Source organism: Homarus americanus, unplaced genomic scaffold (genome assembly GCF_018991925.1).
Source record: "Homarus americanus isolate GMGI-L3 unplaced genomic scaffold, GMGI_Hamer_2.0 scaffold32583, whole genome shotgun sequence".
Classification (NCBI taxonomy): domain Eukaryota; kingdom Metazoa; phylum Arthropoda; class Malacostraca; order Decapoda; family Nephropidae; genus Homarus; species Homarus americanus.
In genome coordinates this window covers 281,429-308,730 of record NW_024713129.1, presented here as the reverse complement: position 1 = coordinate 308,730, position 27,302 = coordinate 281,429, and the positions used below count along the sequence as shown (strand labels likewise).

The window sequence follows — 27,302 nt, the reverse complement described above, 5'->3', positions numbered from 1 at the left end:
ACTACTAACGTCAAACTGATCGGCCGGTAATTTGACGCTGATGCTCTGTCTCCCTTTTTGAATATGGGTACTACATTTGCCTGTTTCCACAAGTCTGGCACAACTCCAGTGTCAAATGATTTTGTAAATAAGTTTACGAGGGGTCTGCTAATCTGTTCCCTACACTCTTTCAAGACTCTAGGGAAAATTTCATCCTGCCCTGGGGATTTTGTTTTCTTTAGTTTATTTATCTTCTTTAGAACATCCTCTTTTCTGATAGTTATATTCTTTAATTTCTCTTCTTCCTTTCCCTTAAATATCACTTCCACCTCTGGAATTTCATCCCAAATTTCTTCTGTGAAAACTGATAAGAAGTAGCTGTTCAATGCTTTGCTTATTTCTTCACTGCCATTTATCACTTCTCCCCTCTCTGACTTTAAAGGCCCAACTTTGTCCTTGACCTTTGTCCTATATACCTGGAAAAATCCCTTGGGATTCGCCTTGGATTCTCTTGCTATTTTGATTTCATAGTCTCTCTTTGCTTTCCTTACATTTTTCTTAACATTCCTAGATAGTTCATTATACCTATTTCTGAGCTGCTCCTCCCCTCCCTTTAATTTCTTATATCTTCCTTTCTTTATTCCTATGTCATGTTTAAGTTTTCTGGTCATCCACCTTGGCTCATTCTTATTTGACCTAATTTTTCTGTATGGTATATTTTGTTCTTGTGCTTTATGTAGTATACTAGTGAATATATTATAGTCATGATCAATTGTTGTGTCATCTATGACCTCACCCCTTCCTACTGGGGACTGACGTGACTGTTCCCAGGTGACCTCACCTAGGTACCTTCTTAACCCCTGATAATCCGCCAACCGAAAATTTGGGACTCTGACCATATTGTCATTGTTTTTCGTTTCCCAATTTAGGGTGAACCTGATTTCTCTGTGATCACTGTTACCTAGTTCTTCCCCTACTGTGATATCTCTGATAATATTTTCTTTATTTGTTAATACTAGGTCTAATATATTGTCACCTCTAGTAGGTTCTGTAATTAGTTGTTTCAAAAAATTGTCCTGTACTGCGTCTAGGAAGTCTTCAGATTCATAGTCGCCTACAATGTTGTCCCAGTCAATATTTCTGAAGTTGAAATCCCCCATAATGCATAGGTTGTTATATTTTGCTGCCCTACTCATTTCCTGCCATATGGGCTGAGCTGCTTCTTTGCCAAGACTTGGGGGCCTGTAATTCACTCCCATAATTAGTTTTTCTCTTCCTTCCGTGATTTCTACCCACACAGACTCGGTTCCTATTTCACCCTTTATTGAATTATTAATACAACATTTTAATGTATCCTTGACGAAGAGTGCGACCCCTCCCCCCTTCCTACCTTCCCTGTCTTTGTGAAAAAGGTTGTACCCTTCTATGTGGTACTCTGATAAAAAAATTTAACTCGCCAGATTCATCCAAGTTTCGGTGATTGCTATGACGTCTACATTCTCGGTCCATACAACCGCTCTCAGCAAGTCTATTTTATTTCTAACGCTCCTACTGTTTGTATAGTATACATTTAAACCTACCCTTCCCTGGTCCTGTTTTACCCCTTGTCCTGAGCAACTAATTTTATTTCCCAGGACCTGCTTGTTTTTTGACTCCCACTTTCCCCGACCTCTCTCTACTGGCGAAACCCCCCCTTCGGAGTGACAATTTCACGCTCCAGGGATGCAGACAACGTCTTTACCCCCTCACGAGACAAGTGTACTCCGTCGCGACTGTACAGATAGTCGTTGCCATAGAATCGTTGCCAGTTATCAATGAATGCCCAACCATTGTTTGCACAATGTTTTTCCAGTCGGCTATTTATAGCAATTGCCCTGGACAGCCATTCACGACCAACCCCTCTTCTAGGCAAGACACCACATACTATTGGGATCCCTCCTCTATCTCTAATCTTCCCCAGCGCCTCCCTATACCTCTTGAAAAGTTCCTCACTCCTTGCCTTACCTATGTCGTTTCCTCCCACACTACTGGATTGGTACCCTCCCCTGACAAAACCCTGTCTAACCTCTCGGCTACATGCCCTATCCCAGCCCCAGGGAAACACACCCTAGTCCTTCGTTTCCTATCTCTCGCACAAAAATCCCTATCTACAAACCTCACCTGGCTATCCCCAACTACCATGACCTTACCTGTGGGCAGGGTTTGTACAACTGCCCTTTCCTCTCCTTGATCCATACCGTCCTGCCTCTTCTCTTCCTCGCCAGCTTCCTGCAGCACCTTGTAAGGGTTACTACACTCCACACCCTGGTCAGTTTTCCTGAGCCTGACCCTAGTCCCCTTGGAGACAACCACTCTCCACGCCTGCTCCTCCTTCGCAGGTGTCCTGCTAGGCAGGACACCTACCTGAAGGAGTTCCGTCCTGAGGGCTTCATTTTCCCCCTTTAGAGTGTCAACCTCACTCCTCAACTGCCCCAGCTGCCTTAACAGCGTGGCAAGGAGGTCGTCTTTCCCCACACTCCCCTCCTCTTCCCCCACGACACAACGATCCAAAGCGGCCATTTTCCTTGGTCTCTAACGGGAGCACTCGCGGGCACGACCTTCTCCAAGCTGATTCTCCTCTTCATTATATATATATATATATATATATATATATATATATATATATATATATATATATATATATATATATATATATATATATATATATATATATATATATATATATATATATATATATCAACAGTCCCTATACACGCAGACTTCAATACACAAACAATACCTTGTGGGGTTATGAGATATTGGTTCACACTCAGGATGGGTTGGAGAAAGGAAACTCACAATGTGCTCTCTGTATACATATTGTATTGGATGTACGATGCAGCTTGGTGCTGGGAAGGCAGCATGATTACAAGCGTTGAGTAGAGAGAGCTGGTTGGTGAGGGTACTCAGAGGAGGACCAGCTTGTGGGTCGCTATGGTCGCCGGCTGGAGCTGGAGCTGCCAGGCAGGAGCGGAGGAGGAGGTGTTGCTTGCTGGTGGCTGTAGGTAGAAAGAGATAGGTCACCACGAGGTGAGGTCTTATATAGCTGTGCTAGGCGTGGCTTTGTTCGGCGTCGCTGGTTATCTGACCTTGACCACGAGGGATACGCCGGTAGATTTGCGGGGGTCGGCTAGTCAGCGACACACGGCGTTTGTAGGGGAGGAATCCACTACAATACTCCCCCTCCCCTCCGGGCGCGACAGGGATGTTGGCCGGGTTGCGTCCCACACGTGATACATACCGGGCAGGTGTACGTACGACTCGGCCGCTGCGGGTGACAACTCCGTCTAGTGACACAGAACCTGTGGGGGGAATCAGGGGGAGAAGGAGGGTTTTGGATTAGAGGAGGTTGTACGGGCAATGGTTGTTGTGCTTCTATCGCAGCTGGGGCAGCGTCCTCAGGGGCACTGGCTGGGTTGACTGGGTCAGAGGCGACGTCAGGAGGAGGGTCCATGACAGGAGCAGGTTCTATGACAGGAGCAGGTTCACGAGAGGAAGAGGGTCTATGATAGGAGCAGGTTCTACTACTGCAGCAGGGTCCAGGACAGGAGCAGGGGGTAATTGAGGGTGAAAAGAGGGTGCCCAACAATGTCGTGGGCGGGGTGTTGCTGCTGGTGGCAAATGCGGGTAGACTGGTGCAGCCATCGTTTGTTGGTGGTGCTGCTGGGTCGGGGGCTTAATGGGTAAGGTGGCCGGCTTGACTCTGTCTATGCTGACGGTCTTGTGTCTGCCATTCCGGATAATCGTCAGGAACTTCGCTGAACGGGTAACAACCTGGAAGGGTCCATCGTAGGGGCGTTGTAGTGGGTTACGGTGAGCATCATGCCTGACGAAAACTTACTCGGCTGTGAGTAATGCAGCAGGGATGTGTTCAGGGCGCCTTCTGAGGCTGGCGTGGAGCAGTAGCTCTGAATGCAGAAACTGCTTGTCGTAGCTTTTGGAGTAAGTCGTGATGGACGGCAGGAGTGGTTTGGTGGAGGTCAGGAGGGAGTGAGAAATCCCCGGGTAGGCGAAGGCGCTTGCCTAGGGTGAGATCTGCTGGGCTACAGTCCATATCCTCCTTGTGTGAAGCACGGATGCCGAGGACCACTAAGGGTAGCGCATCCGTCCAGCTGTAAGGGTCGTGCTGTACTTTGAGTGCGTCCTTCAGCTGCCAATGAAACCGCTCTACCATGCCGTTGGATTGAGGGTGGTATGCGGTGGTGCGATGCATAGTCGCGCCGAGGAACTGTAGGATGCTGTGCCAGAGTTGTGACTCAAACTGGGCTCCTAGGTCGGTGACGACGGTAGCGGGGGGGGGGGCCGAAGCGGAAAACCCAACCGGACATGAAGGCATGGATGGCAGACTCTGCTGTAGCATTGGGCATGGGGATGGCTTCTGTCCACCTGGTGAAATGGTCGATGCAGGTGAAGATGTAGGTGCTACTGCAGGATGATGGAAGAGGTCCCACTATGTCGAGGTACACTACTTGGAAACGTCCTTCGGGTATAGGGAAGGTTTCTAAAGGGGCCGGTGTGTGACGATGTATTTTGGAGGACTGACACGCCAGGTACTGGGCAGCCCATTTCTTAGTATCGGTCTTGATGCCGGGCCAGACGACACATTGCGTGAGGAGGCGCTGGGAGGCCCACACACCCAGGTGGCTGAGACCATGGATGCTGTCGAAAACAGCGCGGCGGTGGAAGTGAGGCACAAACGGTCTAGGCTGCCCACAGGATACGTCGCACCACAATTTGATGTTCGTGCCGGGGATTGGGAGTTCTTGGAGTGTGAGGCCTGAGGGAGATGTCTTGTATGCTGCCAGGTCTTCGTCATTCTCTTGAGCCGCGGCGAGTTGCCCGTAATCAATGGGTGGAGATGAGGGGAGAATGTTGGATATACAACGAGAGAGGGCGTCGGCGATCTCGTTGTGGCTGCCTTTAATAAGTTGGACGTCGCTGGAGAACTCTGAGATATACACCAAGTGGCGCAGGAAGCGAGGTGTATGTGACTGGGAGGCTGAAGTAAAGGCGTGGACGAGGGGCTTGTGATCAGTGAAGATGGTGAACTGACGGGCCTCTAGGAAGTGCTGGAAATGCTTGACAGACAGGTATACGGCCAGGAGTTCTCGATCGAAGGCGCTGTATTTGAGGTGTGGTGGTTGAAGCCGTTGTGAGAAGAATGCAACGGTCATGGGAACTACGTTGATCTGCTATAAGACGGCGCCCACTGCAGTAGAAGAAGCATCTGTTGTGAGAGTGGTCAGGCGTTGGGTGCGGGTTGGACTAGGAGGGTAAAGCATGTGATGTGCTGTTTGATAGCGATGAATGCCGTAACAGCCTCTTCAGTCCACACGAGAGGCTTGTGAGACTTCTTTGGGAGTCCCTTGAGAAGGTCGTAGAGGGGAACTAGGACGATGGCAGCGTTGGCAATGAAGTGGTGGTAGTAGTTGACTAAACCCAGGAATTCTCGGAGTTTCTTCCCCGTTTCAGGTTTGGGGAACTCCCTGATGGCAGTTATCTTCTGTGGTAGGGGTTGGAAGCCACTAGGTGAGACTCTGTGACCAAGGAAATCGATGGATGTGGCTCCGAAGACACACTTAGCAGGGTGAACTTTCACGTTGTTCTTCTGCAGGAGTTGGAGGAGGAGCTGTAGGTGGTGATGATGCTCGGCAGGAGTCGAAGATGCGTCTAGGATGTCGTCTATGTAGACTGTGACAAAATCGAGGTCGCGAAGCATATGGTCCATGTACCTCTGGAAAGTCTGTGCTGCATTGCGTAGGCCAAAACTCATGAAAGTATACTCGAAGAGTCCGAATGGAGTGGTGATGGCTGTCTTCTGGGTATTTGCAGGTGCTACAGGGATTTGGTGGAAGGCATGTTCTAAGTCGATCTTCGAGAAGATTGTCTTGCCATGAAGTTTGTGGTGGAAGCCCTGGTCATGCGGAATAGGGTATCTGTCGGGTTTGGTGACGAGCTTCAGGGCTCTGTAGTCGCCACACACCCTCCAGTCGCCGGATGATGGCTTAAGAACCATGTGAAGAGGCGATGCCCAGGGACTCTTTGAAGGACAAATGATGCAGTCTTGCAGTAGTCTGTTGAATTCCGCCTTGGCTGCGTTCAGGAGCTCAGGGCGCAGACGGCAGGGGCGTGAGAAGACTGGAGGTCCTTTGGTCTCCATGTGGTCGAAAATTCCCGATGTAGGTGGTGGGGGTGGAGAGACTCGGGGTGATAAAAGTTCCTTGAACTCTTCAAGCAGGGGGGAGAACTCGTTGGACGGCGAAAGACAGGTGATAGTGTCGGTGTCTTTGGCACGTGAACCCTGGATCTTGCTTGCTGTAGGCTCATGGATGAGGCGAAGGTGGCTTGGGTCGACTCCGAGCTTGTGGAAGGTGAGGAAGTCGAAGCCAAGGATGGGTTGAGACACGTCTGCGACTAGGAATGACCAGCGCAGAGTCTTGGGGAGACCGAGGTCTAAGGCGAGGGTGCGTGCGCCGTAGGAGGCGATGGGGTACCGTTGGCGGCGAACAGGTCATAAGAGGGTTGCCTTGATGTGTCTTTTCGTGAGGGAGGGATGATACTGACCGATGAACCTGTATCGGCAAGGAATTTCGTGCCGGAGGTGCGATCGGCGACGTGCAGTAGTGAGACGCCTGAAGGGACGGGGGCTGAGGCTTCTACCAACCTCCGATGTTGCCGTTTCCCGAGTAGGTGCAATGGGGCTCACAGCGTTGAGCATTGGGGCCAAAACGCCGGTGATACCAGCAGAGGGCATATTCGTTGTGCTGGGGGCTGGCGGCGGTTTCCGGGGCAGGAAGGGCGCGGTGCGTGGGATAGGAACAGGCCTAGAAGCAGAACTGTTCAATGGTGTTCATACTGCGGTTCAAGGTTTGCAACAGGTCCCTGATGTCTTGTGAGGTATTGCTCGGCTGAGGGGTGTTGACCCGGCTTACAAGTTCGGAGGTAAGTAATGGTGTGGTTGTTGGGTTGTCCGCGGCCGCCAGGCACGCAGCCACGCACTCGTTGAATATTCTGTCTGCCACGGTTGCGCAGAGTTCAGGTGTCGTCGAGTAATCTACTGCGGACAGGATGGTACGTATTTGTGTGGGGAGCTTTTGTGCGTGAAGCTGGTGCAGGATAGGGTCGGGAAGTCTGTCTGTGTGCCGGGAGTTCAGCCTACACATCTCCCAGAGAAGTCCCGGAGTTGAGTTTCCAAGGGAGATAGAAGATAAGTTCTGCGAGAGACTGGGGCGGGTCCATAGGTAATGCGTTTTTAAGGCGTCCTGCAGGGTGGCGAATTTGTTGTACTCTGGAGGGTTGGAAATAGTCCGTGATACATGTGTGGCGACTTCTGTGGGCAAGAAAGAGAGCAGGGTGCCGTACTTTTGCTCGTCAGTAGCTTGTGAGCCGATGAGGATTGCTTCCACATGATCTAACCAGTCCTCGACGTTGTGGTTGAAAGTCGGTCGAGAGATCCGTCTGTCCATTCTTATGGAAGTGTGTCACACGGTCGTGAGATGGTGTCGTAGTGGGGTAGCACGTGGTGCGGGTGGTGTCGTCGTGGAGGAGTGGGGTAGCATGTGGTGCGGGTGGTGTCGTTGTGGAGGAGTGGGGTAGCACGTGGTGCGGGTAAGGCCTAGGCTGGCAGCAGGCAGGACGATCTTCTCAGCTCCAGGAGTAAGGCAGCAGAAAGGGGTGTGGTGTTCACAGCTCCAGGGGTCACCAATTGTGGGGTTATGTGATATTGGTTCACACTCAGGATGGGTTGGAGAAAGGAAACTCACAATGTGCTCTCTGTATACATATTGTATTGGATGTACGATGCAGCTTGGTGCTGGGAAGGTAGCATGGTTACAAGCGTTGAGTAGAGAGAGCTGGTTGGTGAGAGTGCTCAGAGGAGGACCAGCTTGTGGGTCGCCATGATCGCCGGCTGGAGTGGGAGCCGCCAGGCAGGAGCGGAGGAGGTCTTATATAGCGGAACTAGGCGTGGCTTAATGGTAGGCCCCCGCTTTATTTGACGTAGCTGGTTACCTGACCTTGACCACAAGGGATACACTGGTAGATTCGCTGGGGGTCGGCTAGTCAGCGACACATGGCGTTTGTAGGGGAGGAATCCACTACTACCTCACTAGCCAGGAATCAAACCCTGGACCTTTGCTTGTGAACAGGGATGGCTACTGTGGGGTTTACGATTACGTGATGATGGATCGCACTAAGATGACGGTGAGAAGGGAAACTCAGCTATGGCATTTACTATATATATATATATATATATATATATATATATATATATATATATATATATATATATATATATATATATATATATATATATATATATATATATATATATATATCTTGATAAAATCACACGAGAAAATGGAAACAACGGAGTACCTTAGCTTTCGTCTTTATTCAAGACATCTTCAGAGGCAACTGGATTACATGGACAGAGAGAGGCTTAAATATACAGGGTGACCTTAAAAACATGAGGTCAGGTCATAATGAAGACATCCACTAATCCCCACACCAACACACACGTAGAGGAGCTTAAAAGAAGGGAGGTGACGTGACTAGCCAGGTCAGGTCAGGTCAAAAAGATAAGTGACCCACTAAATAACTATCCTACATCTAGCTCCAATGTTTTCAAAGCATGTTTAACCTTGGGCCACTGACAAATAATGTATGTAACATAATATCAGTTTTGAACTGACCATCACTAAGGTTTATTTATTTTAATTCCTTAATGAAACTAGCTTCAACCAGAAGTCTTTCTGTGACACAAGATGATTTGAATACTTCTAAGCTTTTTTCCCAAGCAATGAGATGATTATGATTCCTAACATGAACGAACAGGGCACTGCTTTCAGATGTTGTTCTGATATTGTACTTCTGTTGTTTGATTCTGAGCTGCAATGTTTTTCCTGTCTGTCCTACATAATTACCATTACATTTGCTACATGGAATACAATAAACACTTCCATTTACATTCAAACTTGGGCTATTTTTGATTAACATATTGGTAATAGTTTAGTCATACTTGAAAACAACATAAATATTTAGTAATTTAAGGGACCGAACTAACGGGACAAATTCATTGCGATAGGGCAGAGTCAAAATATTCTTATGTGTAGGAATTTGCCTGGTTTGAGTAGAATGAAAGGATTTTTTAGCCCTTTTAAAACAATGATCAACAAACACAGAAGGGTACCCAAGTTTTTGTGCAATGGAACGAATGTGTTTCAATTCTTCATCAATAAATTCAGCGTCACAAATACGCAAACATCTCAAGAACATAGCAGAAAAAACTGACATTTTGGTAGACTCCAGGTGATCCGATAAAAAATGTATGAAACAGTCTACCTGTGTAGGCTTTCTGTACACCTTAAAATTGTAGTCATGGCCATTTCTAATGATAAGCTTATCAATTTTGAACGTGATACTTGGGACAATATCATTAAGCTTGTCTAAAAATTCCAATGGGTCACTGTTTCTAGGCCAAAGACAAAGAACATCATCTACGTATCTATACCATGAAGGAATAAAGTCTACTATATTGGGTAGTAATCTAGCCTCAAAAAACTCCTGGTCCATCTGGTAGGGTGGCCCGGTGTACTCCAAGCCTGGTTATAGGCGGGCGACCCTTGGTACCGTCCACCTGGTAGGGTGGCCCGGTGTACTCTATGCCTGTTCCAATTGTGGGTGTGGAGAACTGGAAGGGAAGGGGGCATGCTAAGGCACACTAATACACGCACGCACGCCCCGCCCAGCCATGGGTGTGTGTGTGTGTATGGGTGGGTGGAGAAGCGCCGTGACCTTCCTCCCGTTGCCAGAGTGAGTATAGACATCACCTCTCCGATGTCAACTGCAGTCGTAGACCCACATTTTGACTGTTACCGTCTATGAAGCAGTAAGTATATGACGTCTGGATAAGAAAACCCGTCCACGTGGACTCAATTGTGCTTAATGGTCAAAATATGTCAATACAATGTTAATGTTACTCATGATTTGTGGATTACAAGTTAGGTGACAAACACAGCTTCGTATTGTGTACAATGGCAACAGCATTTACTACACGCTAATTTTCGTGACCGGACAGATGGCCGAAGAACATTTGGCCAACGGACGTTTCACCGACGGACATTTGACCGAACGGACATCGAGCCGACGGACATTTGGCCGAACGGACAATAGACCGAACGGATAAATGGCCGAACGGACAATAGACCGAATGGACAAATGGCCGAACGGACATTTGGCTGAATGGACATATGGCCTTTTTCTTTTATTTTTTCTTTCTTCTTTGCAATGTATTTTCTGCACATTTACTAAAGGATAAAAGATATTCATTGTAATGTAATTGCTTTATAAAAATTTCTTCAGTCTTGTGTTTAATATCCGGTAGTCGTCGGAAATAATCAGCATTATTCAGAAACAATCAGCATTATTTTCCCCAATTTCAATTTAACTAGTGAATTACAAGGACTGACAGAGGTTTACGTACACAGGGTGACCTTACAAAACATGAGATCAGGTCAATAACATGACATCCGCTAATCCACACACCAACACCATCACAAACACAAAATAAAAGGCGACATAACTAGTCATGTTAAGTCAGGTCAAGTTTTTAAAAGAATGCTTGTTTGAACTTTTTAGCCACGCCCCAAACCAACCAAATGTTAGCCCTGCTTGCCTGGATTCTGATGCAGTCGCTCTTCAGAGGTTGTAAAGGTAAGTCGATGTTTTTATTGTTGTTATTATTGTTATTATTATCATCATCATCTTCATCATCATCATTATTATTATTATTATTATTATTATTATTATTATTATTATTATTATTATTACTTTATTTAATATGCCCATTCGGCCAAATGTCCGTTCGGCCATTTGTCCGTTCGTTCTATTGTCCGTTCGGCCAAATGTCCGTCGGCTCGATGTCCGTTCGGTCAAATGTCCGTCGGTGAAACGTCCGTCGGCCAAATGTCCTTCGGCCATCTGTCCGGGAGCCCTAATTTTAATATTACAAAAGCATAAACTTACCGCATTATCTCCCAATACAACATTTGAGAACAATAAAGCCTCGTATGAGCATAGACTTACGTGTAACGGGGTCTTATACTAGTCCGCAGGTGATGATGCTCAGAGTGTGACAACGTCTGGACTGACCCCCAGGCCAGTTCTAAGCCAGATGAGTGGCCAGGAGACAAGCAATGTCAGTGTGTGTACCTCCATGATCAACACTGCTTGCCTCCTCTCACCCCTCCATTCAGCCTCACTAGTTAACTCCATGTTCATATCAACTAATTAACTAATTTCCCATATTATCGTTCACAATTTCCACAATAACCGCTCGCCCAGTGCGGGGCAGTAACAGTAACAACGGACTTGGTGAAATATCTTGGTGTATAGGATTAAAAGATATCTACCTATAAAAAAATCACTCTTCAGGTCACTGACAAAAATATAGCTCTCATTTTTTATAAACGTAGTTAAAGTTATTACCACGTTAATAGAATAATACCTTGATAAATTATAAAGCACTTCAAAACATATTGAAATAATTATTTTTTATTTAAATAACTAATGCTTATAATTTACTGCAATACATTTCTCAGGCATTTCTCATGTGGAAGAAACAAAAAAATGAAGAAGAGAAGGAGAAGCGAAGGAGAAAAATACAGGAAGACGAAGAAGTAAGAAGGAAAGAAGAGAATGACAATCTGGAGAAAAGAGAGATAGCAGATTTAGCTTTTGCAGCATGGAAGAGAAATAAATTGCAGGAACAAGGCGAAAATATGAGGAAAGTCACGTGAGTAAGTTACTTAATATTGTCCTCTTTTTTTTTCACTGGCGAAGGAGGATAGTCGTAGGAAATATTGCACATCTGAAATGGGAAGAATATGATGGTTTCATCATGCTTGGGAGATGAAAATTTTCATAAATTTGAAAGTGAGGGCAAGTTTGAGTTACATAACGTATCAAGGTGCTAAACTCCATATCACGTAACATGCAACAGCAACAGTGTTCTTACAACGTTGAGCTAATTTTGACATGGGGTATATTCTCTCTGTGGACCGACGAGGATACCACTTCTTGAGATACTTAAAGAAAAATGGAAAACTATAAATTCTAATAGGTTATGGCTTATAACGTGAGAGATGCAGCATGAAATATTTTGTTTAAACAAGGCTATCAGATATGGCAAATCTCTCCCCAGCCGCACCAATGTCACAGCAGCGGGAGAAACAACTCATGTGATGTCTAAAATTATGAATAACAGACCAAGGAAGAGATTGGGTCTGTATTAAAAGTAAAAGGTGAAATATTACAAATATCACTGGCAAAATAGCCTATTTGACTCTCACACTTCAAGGGTGGATTTTACAAGGTGGAGTGTAAAAGCCAGAATTCTAACTTCAGTACCCAATATTTGTTGGAAGGTAGAAAAGAGGGATTCAAAATACCTTTCTACAAAAGTTAGTCCCTGAAATTGGTGATAGCATACGGAACGTTGTATAATCCAGACTACTATCAAATATTTCTATCCTCTAGAGACATGAAACTAACCAAAAATACATATGAGATAACGTTCCCTTTTTAGTACCAATGAGCCAGATTTTGTGTCCTTGCTCATGGACTACTAAGCGGAATTTGTTTAAGGTTTGGAAGTTGTCGTCAGCACAACAACCTCACCTAAGTTAACGAGTTGCATGACCCAGTGTCAAGGAATAATCCGAGAAAACCGGACAACTCACCAACTGCACTGGCTAACCATTACCCTGCAACACGATCTGCAAATCGATTAACATCCAGGTCCCCAATTACTGCTGGATAGACAGAGGCAACTAACGCTAAGAAACTTGCTCATAGTTTCAACATGCCAGGGAACCGAGCCAGAGTCCACTCGTTTGCGAGACGAGCATGCTGACCATTACACCACACACACACACACACACACACACACACGCGTACTACTACTACTACTACTTACTACTACCACTTTGCTGTCACTTGGAATCGAGTATAATGATCATCCAGCTATGATTATATGTTATGCGTAATTAAGGATGTCACCTTCGTTCATGAGCTCTGAGGTGACTCGAGTATGCAGTCGGGCTAACTCGAAAATGTTGATACATTCTTGTTTGGCGTAGAGTGACCGCCTCCCATGTTGGGGGGTCGATTTGTCTTAAGACTAACCTTATACCTTTTCCGTTGCCCGCCAGTGTCACGTTTACCATTCGTTAGGTGACTGTATATAGTTGTTTTGACAGTCTATTGTCGTCCATGCAGGTAACATGGCCAGTCCAATATAGTTGTTCATTGATGCTCCTGCAGTTGATGTCAGCTAGAGTACTGGCAATTGTTCTCTTGTCTTTCCAGTGAACTTGGAAGATGGAACATAGACTGCGTTGGTGAAAGTTTTCAACTGCCTTGAGGTGCCTCCTGCATGTGACCCATGTCTCGCTGCCATACAGCAAGGTGGGGAGGACCACTGATCGATAAACGTGTAACTTTGTCGATAATTTCATCTCCCTACAACTGAAGACACGAGTACGGAGGCTGCCAAAGGCTTGAGATGCAAATCTGATCCGATGTTAAATCTCTTCATCGGTGTCTGCTGTGGTGGACAGGTGAGAGCCAAGACACTGTAAATGGGTAATGTTAGAGAGGGTAGTGCCGTTAACCTGGATGGAGGATGGAGGTGTGGCAGAACCAGGGGAAGCCTGAAAGAGAATCCGAGTCTTACATCCATAAACATCAATGCTGAAGTGTGCATACTCATCTGCGTAGGTGTTCAAGATCTCCCGTAGATCATGTTCAGTGTGAGCGACGAGGGTGATGCGTTTGCATACTAAAGTTCATTGATGGAAGCGACCTACACCTTTGTTCCTGCCTGAAGTCATCTTATGGTGAAGAGTACCTTCAACCGACACTAGTTGTCCACCTCGCCGGCTAAATTGGCACTAGCACGAGCAAGAAAAGCAGCCAAGAAAATAAAAAAGAGATTCGGTGCCAGTTCACATCCTTGTTTTACCCCTGTTTCGATGGGGAAGAACTCAGACTGGGTGCCATTTTGCAGGACACTGCCGTCCATACCATCGTGGAGTTGCCTCACAATAGCTATGAATTTTGGTGGATAACTAAAACGACTGAGCGTCTTAGTAAGGACGATGAAGGCCATGTACATGTCATGAAGCTGTTCTCTACACTTTTCCTGGATCTGGAGGGCAGCAAAGGTCATGTCAGTAGTGCCATGTGATGGTCTAAAGCCATATTGAGATTCTGGGAGGAACTTTTCCGCCTCGGGAAGAAGAATTTAGGAGAACTCGGGTGATAATCTTGTCAGCTATGGACAGCAGAGAGATCCCACTGTAGTTGCAACTGTCTGACCAGTCTCCCTTGTGCGTATAAATATTGACAATAGAGACATCTTTAAAAGCTTGGGGGATATCCTCCTTCTCCCATATATTCTCCAGGAGAGTGTGAAGACGGCTGATAAGCAGAGGTCATCCTGCTTTTTACACGTCAGCTGGTATTCCGTGAGGCCTTGTGGTTTTCCTGTTTTTCATCTGACTGATGACAATAGCTACCTCATCCAGGAGGTGGAAGATAGCTGAGGTTGGTCAACTCTGGGTGCTGTGGGACCTGTATGGTTGTTAGGATATCCACATCGGTGTTTCGGTTAAACAATAAGTGGTAGTGCTCTATCCAGTGCTGACGCATGCCTTTTTCATCTTTAATCAGGGAGTTACCGTCGAACGAACAACTATGTGGTCGTAGTAGCATTTAACGGTACCGAATCCAGCAAGGAAACATGAGGCTATCAATATATCTCATCAGTCCAGAGACACATGGATGACCACATAGTTGGCATGGGCAATCCCCAGGAGAGGCTTACGTTGCTTAAAAATAAGATGAATGGGCAAGCTTTGTGTGAAATAAAGCAAGTGGATCATGAAAAGGGAAAGCCAATATGTGTGGTTGCTGCTTGCACTCCTGCCTCATCACATAAATCAACTCAGGTTCAGCCGTTATCCAGCTCATCATACTTTTCATTTGATGCATGGATGTAGTGAGCAATATATTTGGTAATGTTTACTGGTACTGTACAGTAGCCAATCCTCTCTCTCCCTGAGGACTGAACCCCAAACACTGAACTCTGATTCAAAGCATTCGACCAGTGAGCGTGGGTACTGTGAGTGAAGAGGGAAGTGTACAGTATCTCAGTTGGGAAGATTACAATGCAGATTAACGCTTTAACAATATCGACGGGGTTTCAGAGATTGAGTGTAATCGTCTAACGCTACACCAGGACGAGATTGATGAAAATGACTTGGAAATCAATGTACTCGTAGTTCATAAACGTGCTGCTTTAACTGACTGGCAGAACAATCCACAGTCTCAAACCAAAGCTGATACCTTTCGCGAGAAGAAAGCAGCGGCTCAGCACGAACTTCACAATCTAAAGAACGACTGGTTTAAAAAGTAAAGCATATTAAATGAAAAAACTTGCAGATCAACATAAGATGCTCGAATTTTTCAAATCCACTCCGCTCATGCGATGGTAACTCCCTAATTAAAGACGAAGAAGACATCCTTCAGCAGTGGAAAGAGCAGTAACATTCGCTGCTCAATAGAAAAAAACAATGTGGATGTCCTAACTACTCAGCAGGTCCCTCAGGGTCCAGAGCTGACCCACCTCAGCTATCCTCCATCAAAAAAATGAAGTAGCTACTATCATCAAACAGATGAAAAATAACAAAGCCTCGGGGCCTGATGGAATCCCAGCCGTCTCCACTCTCTCCTGGAGAATATATGGGAAAAGGAGGAAATCTACCAAGCTCTTAAAGACGCCTCAATCGTCAATATTTATAAGAACAAGGGAGACCGGTCAGACTGTGGCAACTACCGCAGGATCTCGCTGCTGTTCGTAATTGGCCAAATGATTGCCCGAGTCCCCCTAAACACACTTCTTTCTAAGGTGGAAAACTTCCTCCCAGAATTTCAATGTGGCCTTAGACCATCACGTGGCACCTTGACATGATATTTGCTGCCAGGCTAGATACAGGAAAAGTGCAGAGAACCGCGTCGTGACCTGTACATCGACCTAACCAAGGACTTTGACTCGGTTAACAGAGAAGCCCTCTGGCGGACCCTCAGCCGTTTTGGTTGCCCACCAAAATTCATCGCTATTGTGATGGCATGAATGGCAGTGCCCTGCACAATGGCACTCGGTCTGAGTTCTTCCCCGTCCAAACTGAAGTAAAACAGGGATGTGCACTGGCACCAACTCTCTTTTCCATTTTCTTGGCTGCCTTCCATACTCGTGCCAGTGCCAATTTAGCCGGTGCGGTGTCATCCAGCACAAAATGAAGGGTATTTTCAACATAAGACGACTCCAGGCAAGAACAAAGGTGTCAGCAGCTTCCATTACTGAACTTCAGTATGCAGACGACCTCACCCTTGTCTTTCACACTGAAGAAGACCTACAGGAGATCCTGAACACTTTTCCAGATGCATATGCACATTTCGGCCTTGAGCTGAATGTACATAAGTCTCAGATTATCTTTCATCCTGCCCCTGGTTCAGCCACACTTCATCATCCATATTCCCCACTTTCAGTATTTTGGCTTCCATTCATCCACCACCGCAGATATCGCATCAGATGTGCATCTCATGCCTTTGGCAGTCTTCAGTTGTAGGGAGCTGAAATTTTCTACAAAGTTGCACGTATATCGAGCAGTGGTCCTCCCCACCCTGCTATATGGCAGCGAGACATGGGTTACATACAGGAGGCACCTCAAGGTACTAGAAAACTTTCATTAACGCATCCTATATTCCATCCTCCGAGTTCGCTGGGAAGACAAGAAAACAAATGCCGGTATTCTCACTGACACTAACTGTAGGAGCAGCGAGGCTACCGTTATCCATGAACAACTACGTTGGACTGTCCATGCTACCCTCATGGACGACAGTAGACTTCCAAAGCAGCTACTTTAAAGTCACTAACGAATAGTAAATGTAACGCTGGCTAGCAACTGAAAAGGTATAAGGACAGTCTTAAGACAAACCTGTAAAAGTGCCAAATCAACTCCCTCACCAGGGAGATGATTAATCCACACCGTAACACTTGGAGGAGCACCACACGAGAAGTTGTCAATACTTTCGTGTTAGCCCGACTGCATACCGAGGCAGACAAGTGCAAACTCCAGAAGGACGTTGCCGCCGCCCCTCCCGCACTAGATGTAGCCCCCTACGTATCGGCCTCTTTAGTCACCTCGGTGCTCACCAACGAAGGTGACATCCCTAATAACTCATAGCTGGATCATCGTCATACTCGATTCCGAGTGACAGCAAGCAAAGTATTAGTAGTAGTAGTAGTGTGTGTGTGTGTGTGTGTGTGTTATGTGTTTGTGACTTCATTAGGGTGCGTCCATACGTGCGTACATTTTGCTGCTAACATGTGATCAACAAGAGGAATCACCGATCTTGTGTACGCGGCAGCACCCTACCATAATCGGACCCATGTGCCTCAATTCGTTTTGTCGATCACATGTTGACGACAAAATGAACGCACGTGTGGACGCATCATAATGAAGTCACACACACACACACACACACACACACACACACACACACACAAACACATAATGATGACAATCTAATTATACAAGTATTTTATCACCCAAGAAGATACTTAGCAAAATAATCTAACAATAGTGAGGAGTGATAATGAACAAAGTTTACGTTCTGCTCAGTAAATAGCTTCTCGCTCGTCTTGCTGAAATGAGAAGACACCTTTTTTTCCACTGTTGACGACCGGACCACAACTCGACCTCTCTGACTACCACTGGACGTCCCAGAAATCCTGTTTGGGGCAACGCCCTTTGTGGGCGTCCACCTTTGGAAAACGACCACGATTGTCACCGGACTACCTCACGAGCGTTCAGGATTGTCAACCCTAGTTAGTCCTCCCCACGGGTAGAGTGAGTGACCCACACTCCTGCTGGAGGGCAGCTATTGGTTGGCAATACTGACGTGGTTTGAGGTTTTTCTCTCTTGCTGAAATCCTTCATTACTTACCCTGGCTGAGGCACCTGCTTATATTTAAGTATTCGTGCTAGAGCCCCTCCAGTGGTGCATACCTCACAGTAGGGGGGATTGTGTGTGTCCGTTTGAGGTCGGGGGAACACAGGGCAATCCAGCAGTGGAAAAACAGTGATAGTGCAGTTACACCACTGTCCGGGGGTCGCCTATAGGCACACTAAGAAGGGTCTTGAATAACCTTCTTTATCATCCACAATTAATACATGCTAGGAAGACATAAACAAATAAACCATGGCTACCAAGGTTAGATTCAAGATCATAGACAAAAGAACAGCCCCTTCACGTTCTCAGATAACTGGATACACTGGATACACTGCAATATGCAGGGACTACAGGGACCCAGATACCATTCTGAGCCCCGAAGGAATACAACCTTTGGAGGCATAGGACTCCAGGTCATCATGCCACCAGAGGTTAAAGCAAAAAGATCAGTATTTGTGAGTGGACTTGACTATGAATTCGGAAAGCAATCGGCACAAGAAATAAAAGAAGAACTAGAAATAAAAAACAACTGGTTAAAAGTCGAAGAATTGGTAAAAATAAAGCAATACACACATTGCTTAAAGTTGAGATTCACTGACACTTCAATGGCAGACAAGGCCCTGGAATCTGAAATCTTAGGGTTCAACATGTCAATCTTCCCTAAACAACTAGAAAGGGAGAAATACGTTAATATTCTCACCTGCTTTATCTGCTATGCACATGAATCTCATGCAACATAAGACTGTCCACAAAAGGAACTTAAAACATGCTCTAAATGCGCAGAAGAAGGCCATACTTTCCGGGACTGCAAGAATCAAGCTAAAGCATGTATAAACTGTAAAAAGCGGAAGGAGCCAGGATATGAGACCCACAGAATCCTATCAATGGCCTGTCCATACAAAAAGAAAATAATGAATGAAAAATTAGCAAAGTAAATACAACAACAAGAACAGAAGAAGAATATAACATATGCTGCTATTGCAAAGAAAGTAGTTGAAGAAACAACACAACCACAGAATACCACCAAAATTGTATTGAGCGAAATACGAGACTACAAAGTGCTCATCTGCCTATTATATTCTCACATAATGAACATAGGGAACCCAGGCACGTTCGAAACAGAGATGAACAAAATGCTTGAAAGAAGCAACCTCCCAACAATGAGTTTCCCAGACAACCCAGCTTCTGGATCTGTGCTACATGCGTCCCGCCTAACCAACCCAGATGCACCACAGGAGACAGACAACGCAGAAGAAAAAGGAGCAGCAGAGCAAACACCAGCCGCAACAGTACACGAAACAAACGAAGCTGACAAGGCAAAGTCACAAATGATCAAAACATCCACCCAAAGTACAGTAGAGAGGCAGGACCTTCAAAATACCACCCAAAGAGAGACAGGTGCCGTAAGGAAAAAAGTCACAACAGCAACCATGGATACCCAGGCCGAGGAAACGCTCCAGACTTTAGAATATGCAGACGACTGTGAACTACAGATTCACTGGTGTGATAAAATATTAGTCCCTAGTGAATGCAAAACGATGCCAGACATAATGCAACCCATAACGAAAAAAGAACTAAAATGGACCTACTCTAACGATAAATACTCTGAAGCACTAGTAAAAGACTACCTCATAAACTAAAGAATTGAAATAAGGAGACACATATTCAAAAAAGAAGAACAATGGAAATTCCAAAGAATCTGTAACGGACTGGTTCCGGACAAGAGATCGCCATCCGCGCAACAAACAAGAAACAAAATCAAAACTCAATGAATAACGACAAACACAGAACACTTACCACCATACAACACAACGTCTGCAACTGGGAAACAAATAAAAACAACCTTGCAAACACATATCTCAGCATTGATCCGGACATAATTATAATAAATAGTCACGGCAATTCAAATTCCAAGAAAATAAAAATATTTGGATATACAACCTACCAAAGAAATAAAACAGAAGAATTAAATGATGGCGTGGCCATTGCTGTTAAACACAGACTCAAACATCAAATCATCAACGATTTCGAGGACGAATTCCTGGGAATCAAAATAACTACCACACTTGGAGAAATAGCAATAGCCACAGCATATCTACCGCCAAGAAGAATCTACCTACCGGCCCCAGACTTAATAAAACTATTGAACTACAACTGCCCAACATATATAATAGGAGATTTAAACCCAAGACATCCAATATTCGGCCACGAAAACAGGAACAAGGTAGGCACTGCACTGCATACCATAATGAACACAGGGAAGTTGATCCACCTAGGACCACACTTCACCACATTCATTGGCATTAAGAAAACAACAACCCCAGACAAAGTCTTCACCAATAACAAGGATTCCCTGAATTACCATATAAAACATGGACCATTAACTACCAGTGACCCCATTCCAATGAAAATAAAACTATCTACAAGCCCAATCCAGGTTCCAACAACCCCACGTTTCCAAATGCAAAAAGCAGACTGGGAAGGTTACAGGAAGCAACTAGAACAAGTTAATATCCCAGACCTCCAAGGCAAAATACTAGAAGATATAGACAACGAAACAGATACCCCTATACTTAACATCAAAAAGGCAAAAGACAACATATCGAATTGCGAATGCTCCAAGTACAATATAATAACATAATGATGTACATACAAAACTATCCACCAACAACAGAGCTTATTAGAAACTTAAGGCAAATACAACAAAAGTTAAGAGATGAAAGCCTGACAGCACACCAACAGATATGGAACGAACTCATAAACAACCTGGATACCACAAGAAATGACAAGAACTTCTGGCAGAAAGTAAACAAAATTCTAGGAAACGACAAACCCCAACAAAAGTACATAAAAGACCAAAACGGGAAAAAACTCTTTGAAGAAAAAGAGACAGAATCCGCATACAGAAGAGAATGGACAAAAGTATTTCATATAACAGAAGAAGAAAATGAGCAATTTGATGAGGAACACGAGAATCATATCTGCAGAGAGATGGCTGAAAAGATAAATAGGATAACCCCATACCATGTGGTGGACAAAACCAGGCTCACCACAATAGAACCAATTACAGAAGGTGACTGCTACGCTACATCAGACACACTAAAGATAAAGCACCAGAATTCACAAAAATCACCAGAAATATGATCCTATACCTACCCAACAACTGCACACAAGGCATCCTTGAAATATTAAATTCAGCATTGGCAAGTGGATACTTCATTGACGCATTCAAAAACGTAAAACTCATATTCATACCGAAACCAGCCAAAGACCTCACTCAAATAATAACTACAGACCGATTTTTCTACTCGAAGTTATAGAAAAACTTTTTGAAAAGGCAATAAACATGAGAATCAGAAAACACAGGAGCGAAAACGGACTACTAAACCCGAGACAACACGGTTTCAATGAAAGATAGGGAACACATACTGCACTAGCCATAATCACGGAAACGTTAGCCAACAAGAAAGCAGAAAGAAACCAAGTCAACATTATATTAAGAGACGTTAAGGAAGCGTTTGATAAAGTATGGCACCTAGGATTAAATTTTAAACTGCTTCAATTAAATCTTCCAGATCCACTAGAAAAAATCGTCTGTGACTTCCTAGGCAATCGCACTGTGCAAATACAAATTGGCGGCGATATAGGACCGCCCATAAAACTGAAATGTGGAGTACCCCAAGGTAGTGTTGTAAGGGCGTGATTTTCCTTACTTTACACTATTCTTCAGATTTATTCATATTTCTTCTTCATTATATTTATATACTTATTTCAAATATTTATTCTCTTCAATAAGTATCCTGTTTTAGTTATAGTTATTATTCTTCAATACTTGTATACTTATATTCCTGCTCATATCTATCTTTTATATTAATCTTTTCTGGTGTATATATTTAATACTTTCATATGCTGTGTCTTTATTTCCACAGTATAAATATATATCTTATATTTCTCTGCTTATATCTTCCAAGTCAATATTCTTTTCTTTACCTCACTTCTTTTCATATATAGTATTGTATTTTCTGAATTTCTATGTCCTTACCCTTCTGAAGTATACCCTGTTTTTAATTATATTCTAAACCGTGGATTAGTCTGGGGAACCATGATATTCTTATTACTGCACTTATTATACTTTCAACGGTAGCCTGCCACCACCCAGATTTTTATTAGAATATAACATATCTCACGGAACTGTTAGGTAGCCTGCTAGCGAGCTTCTAGGCACGTGAGTTACAATAGTTATTTTCTGAGAACCAATAGGTAGAAGGAATAAGCGGTGATACTCGTAGTTTACTCATTTAATATTTATTAACATAAGGAGTGAATAAGATGTTTATTAAGTTCACTCAGACCAGGCTGGACAACTTAAGTCTTACTTTACAAGTAACAAATTAAATCTTCAATTCTTATGACAGCATTAAACAACTGTTGTATTATTTTTCATTGCCAAAACAGATGGTTATATGACACACTTGACAATATCCCAAATTAACTTATAACATCATGTTCTTCCGGCATGAATAACATGGCACTTTTCCGTCAGTTGATGTACTCAACTCACGTACAGTCTCGTCCAAGATTCTTCGAACACTGCTGTTTGTTTACTATAGTACGTAGTAAATATTATGAATGAATGTAAAAGTGATCAGTGACTGGTTACTTAGCTCCCCGTTAATTAATGGTTGGGCTTTGTTGTTTCGTATTATATTATACCTTTCTGCTGGTATGTACTGTTAATTTTATTTCAAAATGGATAGAGCAATGGGACAATTAAACATAAGAAAAAACCGGTAAGTGTATTATAGAACATCATACATAGGGCACAGCTGTGTGCAGGTAGTTTATGAGGTTGCCTGTTCATCATTAATTTATACTAATGTTATTTTCAAACGTTTAATCCATTTCGGGTAATTAATCCAGTCGTATGTAACTGATGCTAGACAAACTTCTTTCTAAAGACACTGATTTCATGCAACACAAACTGCTGTTTTAATTTGCTGTGGGAATAAGCAGAATCATCGGTTCACTGCTACCTGTAGTGTGTGTGTGTGTGTGTGTGTGTGCCTTAGCCTGTGTATGTGTCAATGCTTGTCTGTAAAAACAGTTATATAAATGAAACAGTATTATGAAGTTTATTTAATGACGTTATTTATTTTACATTCCCTGTGAGGCATTGGAAATAGAAATTTATATATAATGTTTCATTTATTCATATATTTATTTATATTTCAATTATATGTTATGAAATGGATACTACACAGTTTCAATGCGATCCTGTGGTGAACCAGATTAAAAACAAGGCTTTTTTTGCGGGCAAACAATCAAATCGAAAGAAATGTCATTTGAAATATATAATAAGCTAAGTCTACTCAGATGACAAAGGTAATGACAGTTGAAAGTGCTACAGGGTTACAGTACTTATGCTACGGCATTAGCTATACCTTCAGTACGAAATTTCAGTAATTAATGTAATATTTTTTATGATTAATATAAACGGCAAAGGAAGGGGGGAGTGAAATCGACATTATTCACGAGCGAGTGCGTATGTTTCCGTGCAAGTGTGCTTGAGTGTTGGAGCATTATTGTAAGTTATGAAATAATTGTGAGGTAACGTTGTAACAGTTGGGTATTTTGGCAAAAAAAAAATTCCCATTTCTTATAAATAAATGGAGAGAAAAATATATACAAATACAATTATTACAATAAACGTTTTCCAATAATACATAAATATATTGTGAACGGCATGACATGAACTTATTAAATATGAGATTATGAGATTGAAATATGAAAGATCAATTTCCTCGTCGCAAGTGCCTTGAAGAGCCTGATCGGACAGCTGTGATCGGAACCATTACATACTGTACAGTATTGTATGAATTGTGTCGTTATACAGTTGTTTCTTTGACTGATTTTTTCCGTGGTATATATGGTAATTATTTCACATGTAATATATTTAACATATATTATACTGTACTCTTTCATAATAATTATAAGTATAACGTTAGGATTTGTTTGACTTAAATCATCCTGAATACATACTGCATAAGTGAGCATATTAGAAGAGGATTGTTTTATTTACATTTATTATACAATTTGACATATATTCATGAAAATTTTATTTATTTCAGTTAACATGGAAAAAAATAATATCGATGTGCATTCAGTATGTGACGTTGATTACATAGGGAAATTATTTCTGACACATTAATATTTAGTCCAGCCACCTTCATTCTCGATTACTTGCTGCAGCCTGTTGGGAACGGAGGCGGGGTGGTGGTTGTGTATCAGTTGCGGTTTCCGTCTCAGTACCTCCCACTCACGGTGTGTATGCTCCTGTAGCTGCACCCTGGCTCTCTCTTCAGTTGGATCCTACACGCTCACAATATTGGCCCAAACGTTCTCTATAGGGTTCATGTCACAACCTTTACCTGGCCAGTCTAAGACTTGCAAATTTCTTTGTTCTGCAAACCACCTTTTTACAATCCGTGCAGTATGGATTGGACACCTATCGGGCATGAAAACTATGTTTTCGGGAAACGGGAAAGCATATGCACGTACCGAGGGAAGCATAACTTCTTCGAGTATTTCTAAATACTGTTCAACTGTGAATCTTCCTTCTATGTCAGTCAGCTCTTCAACTCCGTGCAAATATATCCATCCCCAAACATTGCAAGTCACATGGCCACTCCTTGCTTCCTCATAAATATGCTGTCTAGCATATTGGGTGTTGTTCCTCTTCCAGCAATGCAACCTTCCGTGAGAGGTAGATGAGAAAGTTTTTTCGTCAGTGAATATTACTCATCCCCAGAAATCTAGGCCTTCTTCAGCATACCATCGAGCAAGTTACAACCTGCCCTCGCGATGTCGCTCATTTTACTTCTCCTTGGTGGCGGGAATTCTATGGTGAATGCCTCCGTCGTGAAGTCTTCGCCCTATTGTTAAAGGGGAAATATTTAATTGGAGATCCTCGCTTATTGAAAATGAAGTCTTGAAGGGGTTGGCCTCAGCGAAATTCCGGATGGCTTCAACTTGTGCAAGTGTTGTTCTGAGCGCCATTCCCGTCCTGTGGTGGTCCTTTAAACTTTCTTCCTCTTCCCATCGCTTAATCCAATAATGTACAGTTGACCGACAAAACCCCAATTCTCGGGCAATTTCAGTAGGTGAAAACCCAGCCTCCTTCATGCCGATTATTCTTCCACATTCAGTGATTTTCTACGTGTGGTATTCCACGTTGGCAGGGGCCTTCTACAATTGAGGGAGTGGAAGGGGAGTCAGCACTGACAAAACCTCTGTCTACCCCACCTTCCCGCCCATTACGTTAGCGTTATATTTATATTTCATTCGGCATTTTATAAAAAAACAGTTGAATGAATAAATAAATAAATAAATAAATAAGATACAAATTTATAATTCATCATACACATATTTGAAAAAAAAATAGAATATATATATTTTTTAAAAGACACCAGACTAAAGGTGACAATCTACACAAGTCAGAAACAAGGATTTTGTATTTTTTTGTGGGGGGGGGGGGGAGTGGGCGACTAGTCACTCAATGAAAGAAATACCATTTGCTGTTTACAATATTCAGAGTCTTGGAATGACAGTGATATTGCTAGATAAAGGCTTGTAAAAGTATTAGGCATATGCTACCGCACTAGTTCACACCATCAGACGGATAGTTCGTAAGATTATATACCATCACCTTCAATTGAACAATGTCATTATTAAATACAGACACAGGCTGACACACATACACACACACACACACACACTCTCCACATGCACACACACAAACTCCACACGCACACACACACACTCCACATGTGCACACACACACACACTCCACATGCGCACACACACACACACTCCACATGCGCACACACACACACTTACTACAGGTAGCAGTGAACCGATGATTCTGCTTAATCCCACAGCGAATTAAAACAACAGTTTGTGTTGCATGAAATCAGCGTCTTTAGAAATAAGTCTGTTTAGCATCGGTTACATACAACTGGATTAATTACCTGAAATGGATGAAACGTTTCAAGATAATATTAGTATAAATTAATGATAAACAGGCAACCTCATAAACAGCCTGCACACAGCTGTGCCCGATGCATGATGTTCTTTAACATACTTACCGATTTTTTCTTATGTTTAATTGTCTAAACATAAATTCATATAGGTTGGCCCTTTGCTCTATCCATTTTAAAATCAAATTAACAGTATATACCAGCAGAAAGGTATAATATAATACGAAACAACAAAGCCCAACCAACAATTAAGCAACGGGAACTAAGTAACCAATCACCGATCACTTTTACATTCATTCATAATTTTTACTACTTAGTATAGTAAACAAACGGCCTTGAGTTGCCAGCTGTCTCCAGCAGTGTTCGAAGAATCTTGAACGAGACTGTACATATTTACTGATACTATCAATTGTTATGGGATCACTACTCAACCTGGGATAACTAAATTTCTGCTAGTTATCTCCAATCATATACAACAATAATACTTTGGCCCATATAACTGTAAGGAGTGCCCCAGGGTATAACACTGGTGTCTCCACAACAACTGAAGATCGCTGTTAAGGTCGGTTGTAGTCTGCCACACGGCGAGGGACTTTGGGGCCTAGTTTCCCAGGGTGCGGACTCGCACAGTTTAATCCTGCCAAATTAACGACATCTTCCAATACAGCCAGCTGTGCCTGAGATAATGATGGAGATAGGGTGTGTCATAGGAGGGAAGATCAGCTAAAACTAATGGCCCATCACTTTTTTGGTAGATTTTAGTGTATATAAACAGAAAATAATTTCAGTTTCAATATTTTGCAACCTTTTGCTAGGTAAATTTTAGCGTGAAATTTATCGAAAATCTAACGTACAGCTGCATTAGTGCATTACAATTAAAAAGTGAACATTGCTTTCTGACTTCATTCTTTAACAACCCAACTAACAATATTTTTTTCTGTTTCAGATTCTGATGCATTTATAAGTTGATAATATTTGCGATGGCTGCTTGTGTCAGGACGAGGAACCAAAAATCCAGCCATCTCAGTCACTATCTTGGGTCTGGGAGAGAGCTCCTGAAGTCGGAGTTGCCTACATTGAGAGATGCTTTGAGATACGGTGTTTTAATCAGGCAAATCAGTGAAAAGAACCAAAGAACTTACACAAACAAAGACATTGCCAGTGATATGA

At 43.4% G+C, this 27,302-nt stretch overlaps 1 protein-coding gene across 1 annotated transcript in view; it reads left to right on the top strand.

Moving 5' to 3' along the window:
- LOC121865819 (protein maph-9-like) overlaps positions 1–27,302 on the top strand; it is a 72,293-nt gene that overhangs the window by 19,429 nt on the left and 25,562 nt on the right. The window contains exon 3 of the mRNA XM_042365380.1: positions 11,619–11,812. Coding sequence (XP_042221314.1) covers positions 11,619–11,812 — 194 coding nt within the window. The remainder of the gene's footprint in view (positions 1–11,618; positions 11,813–27,302) is intronic.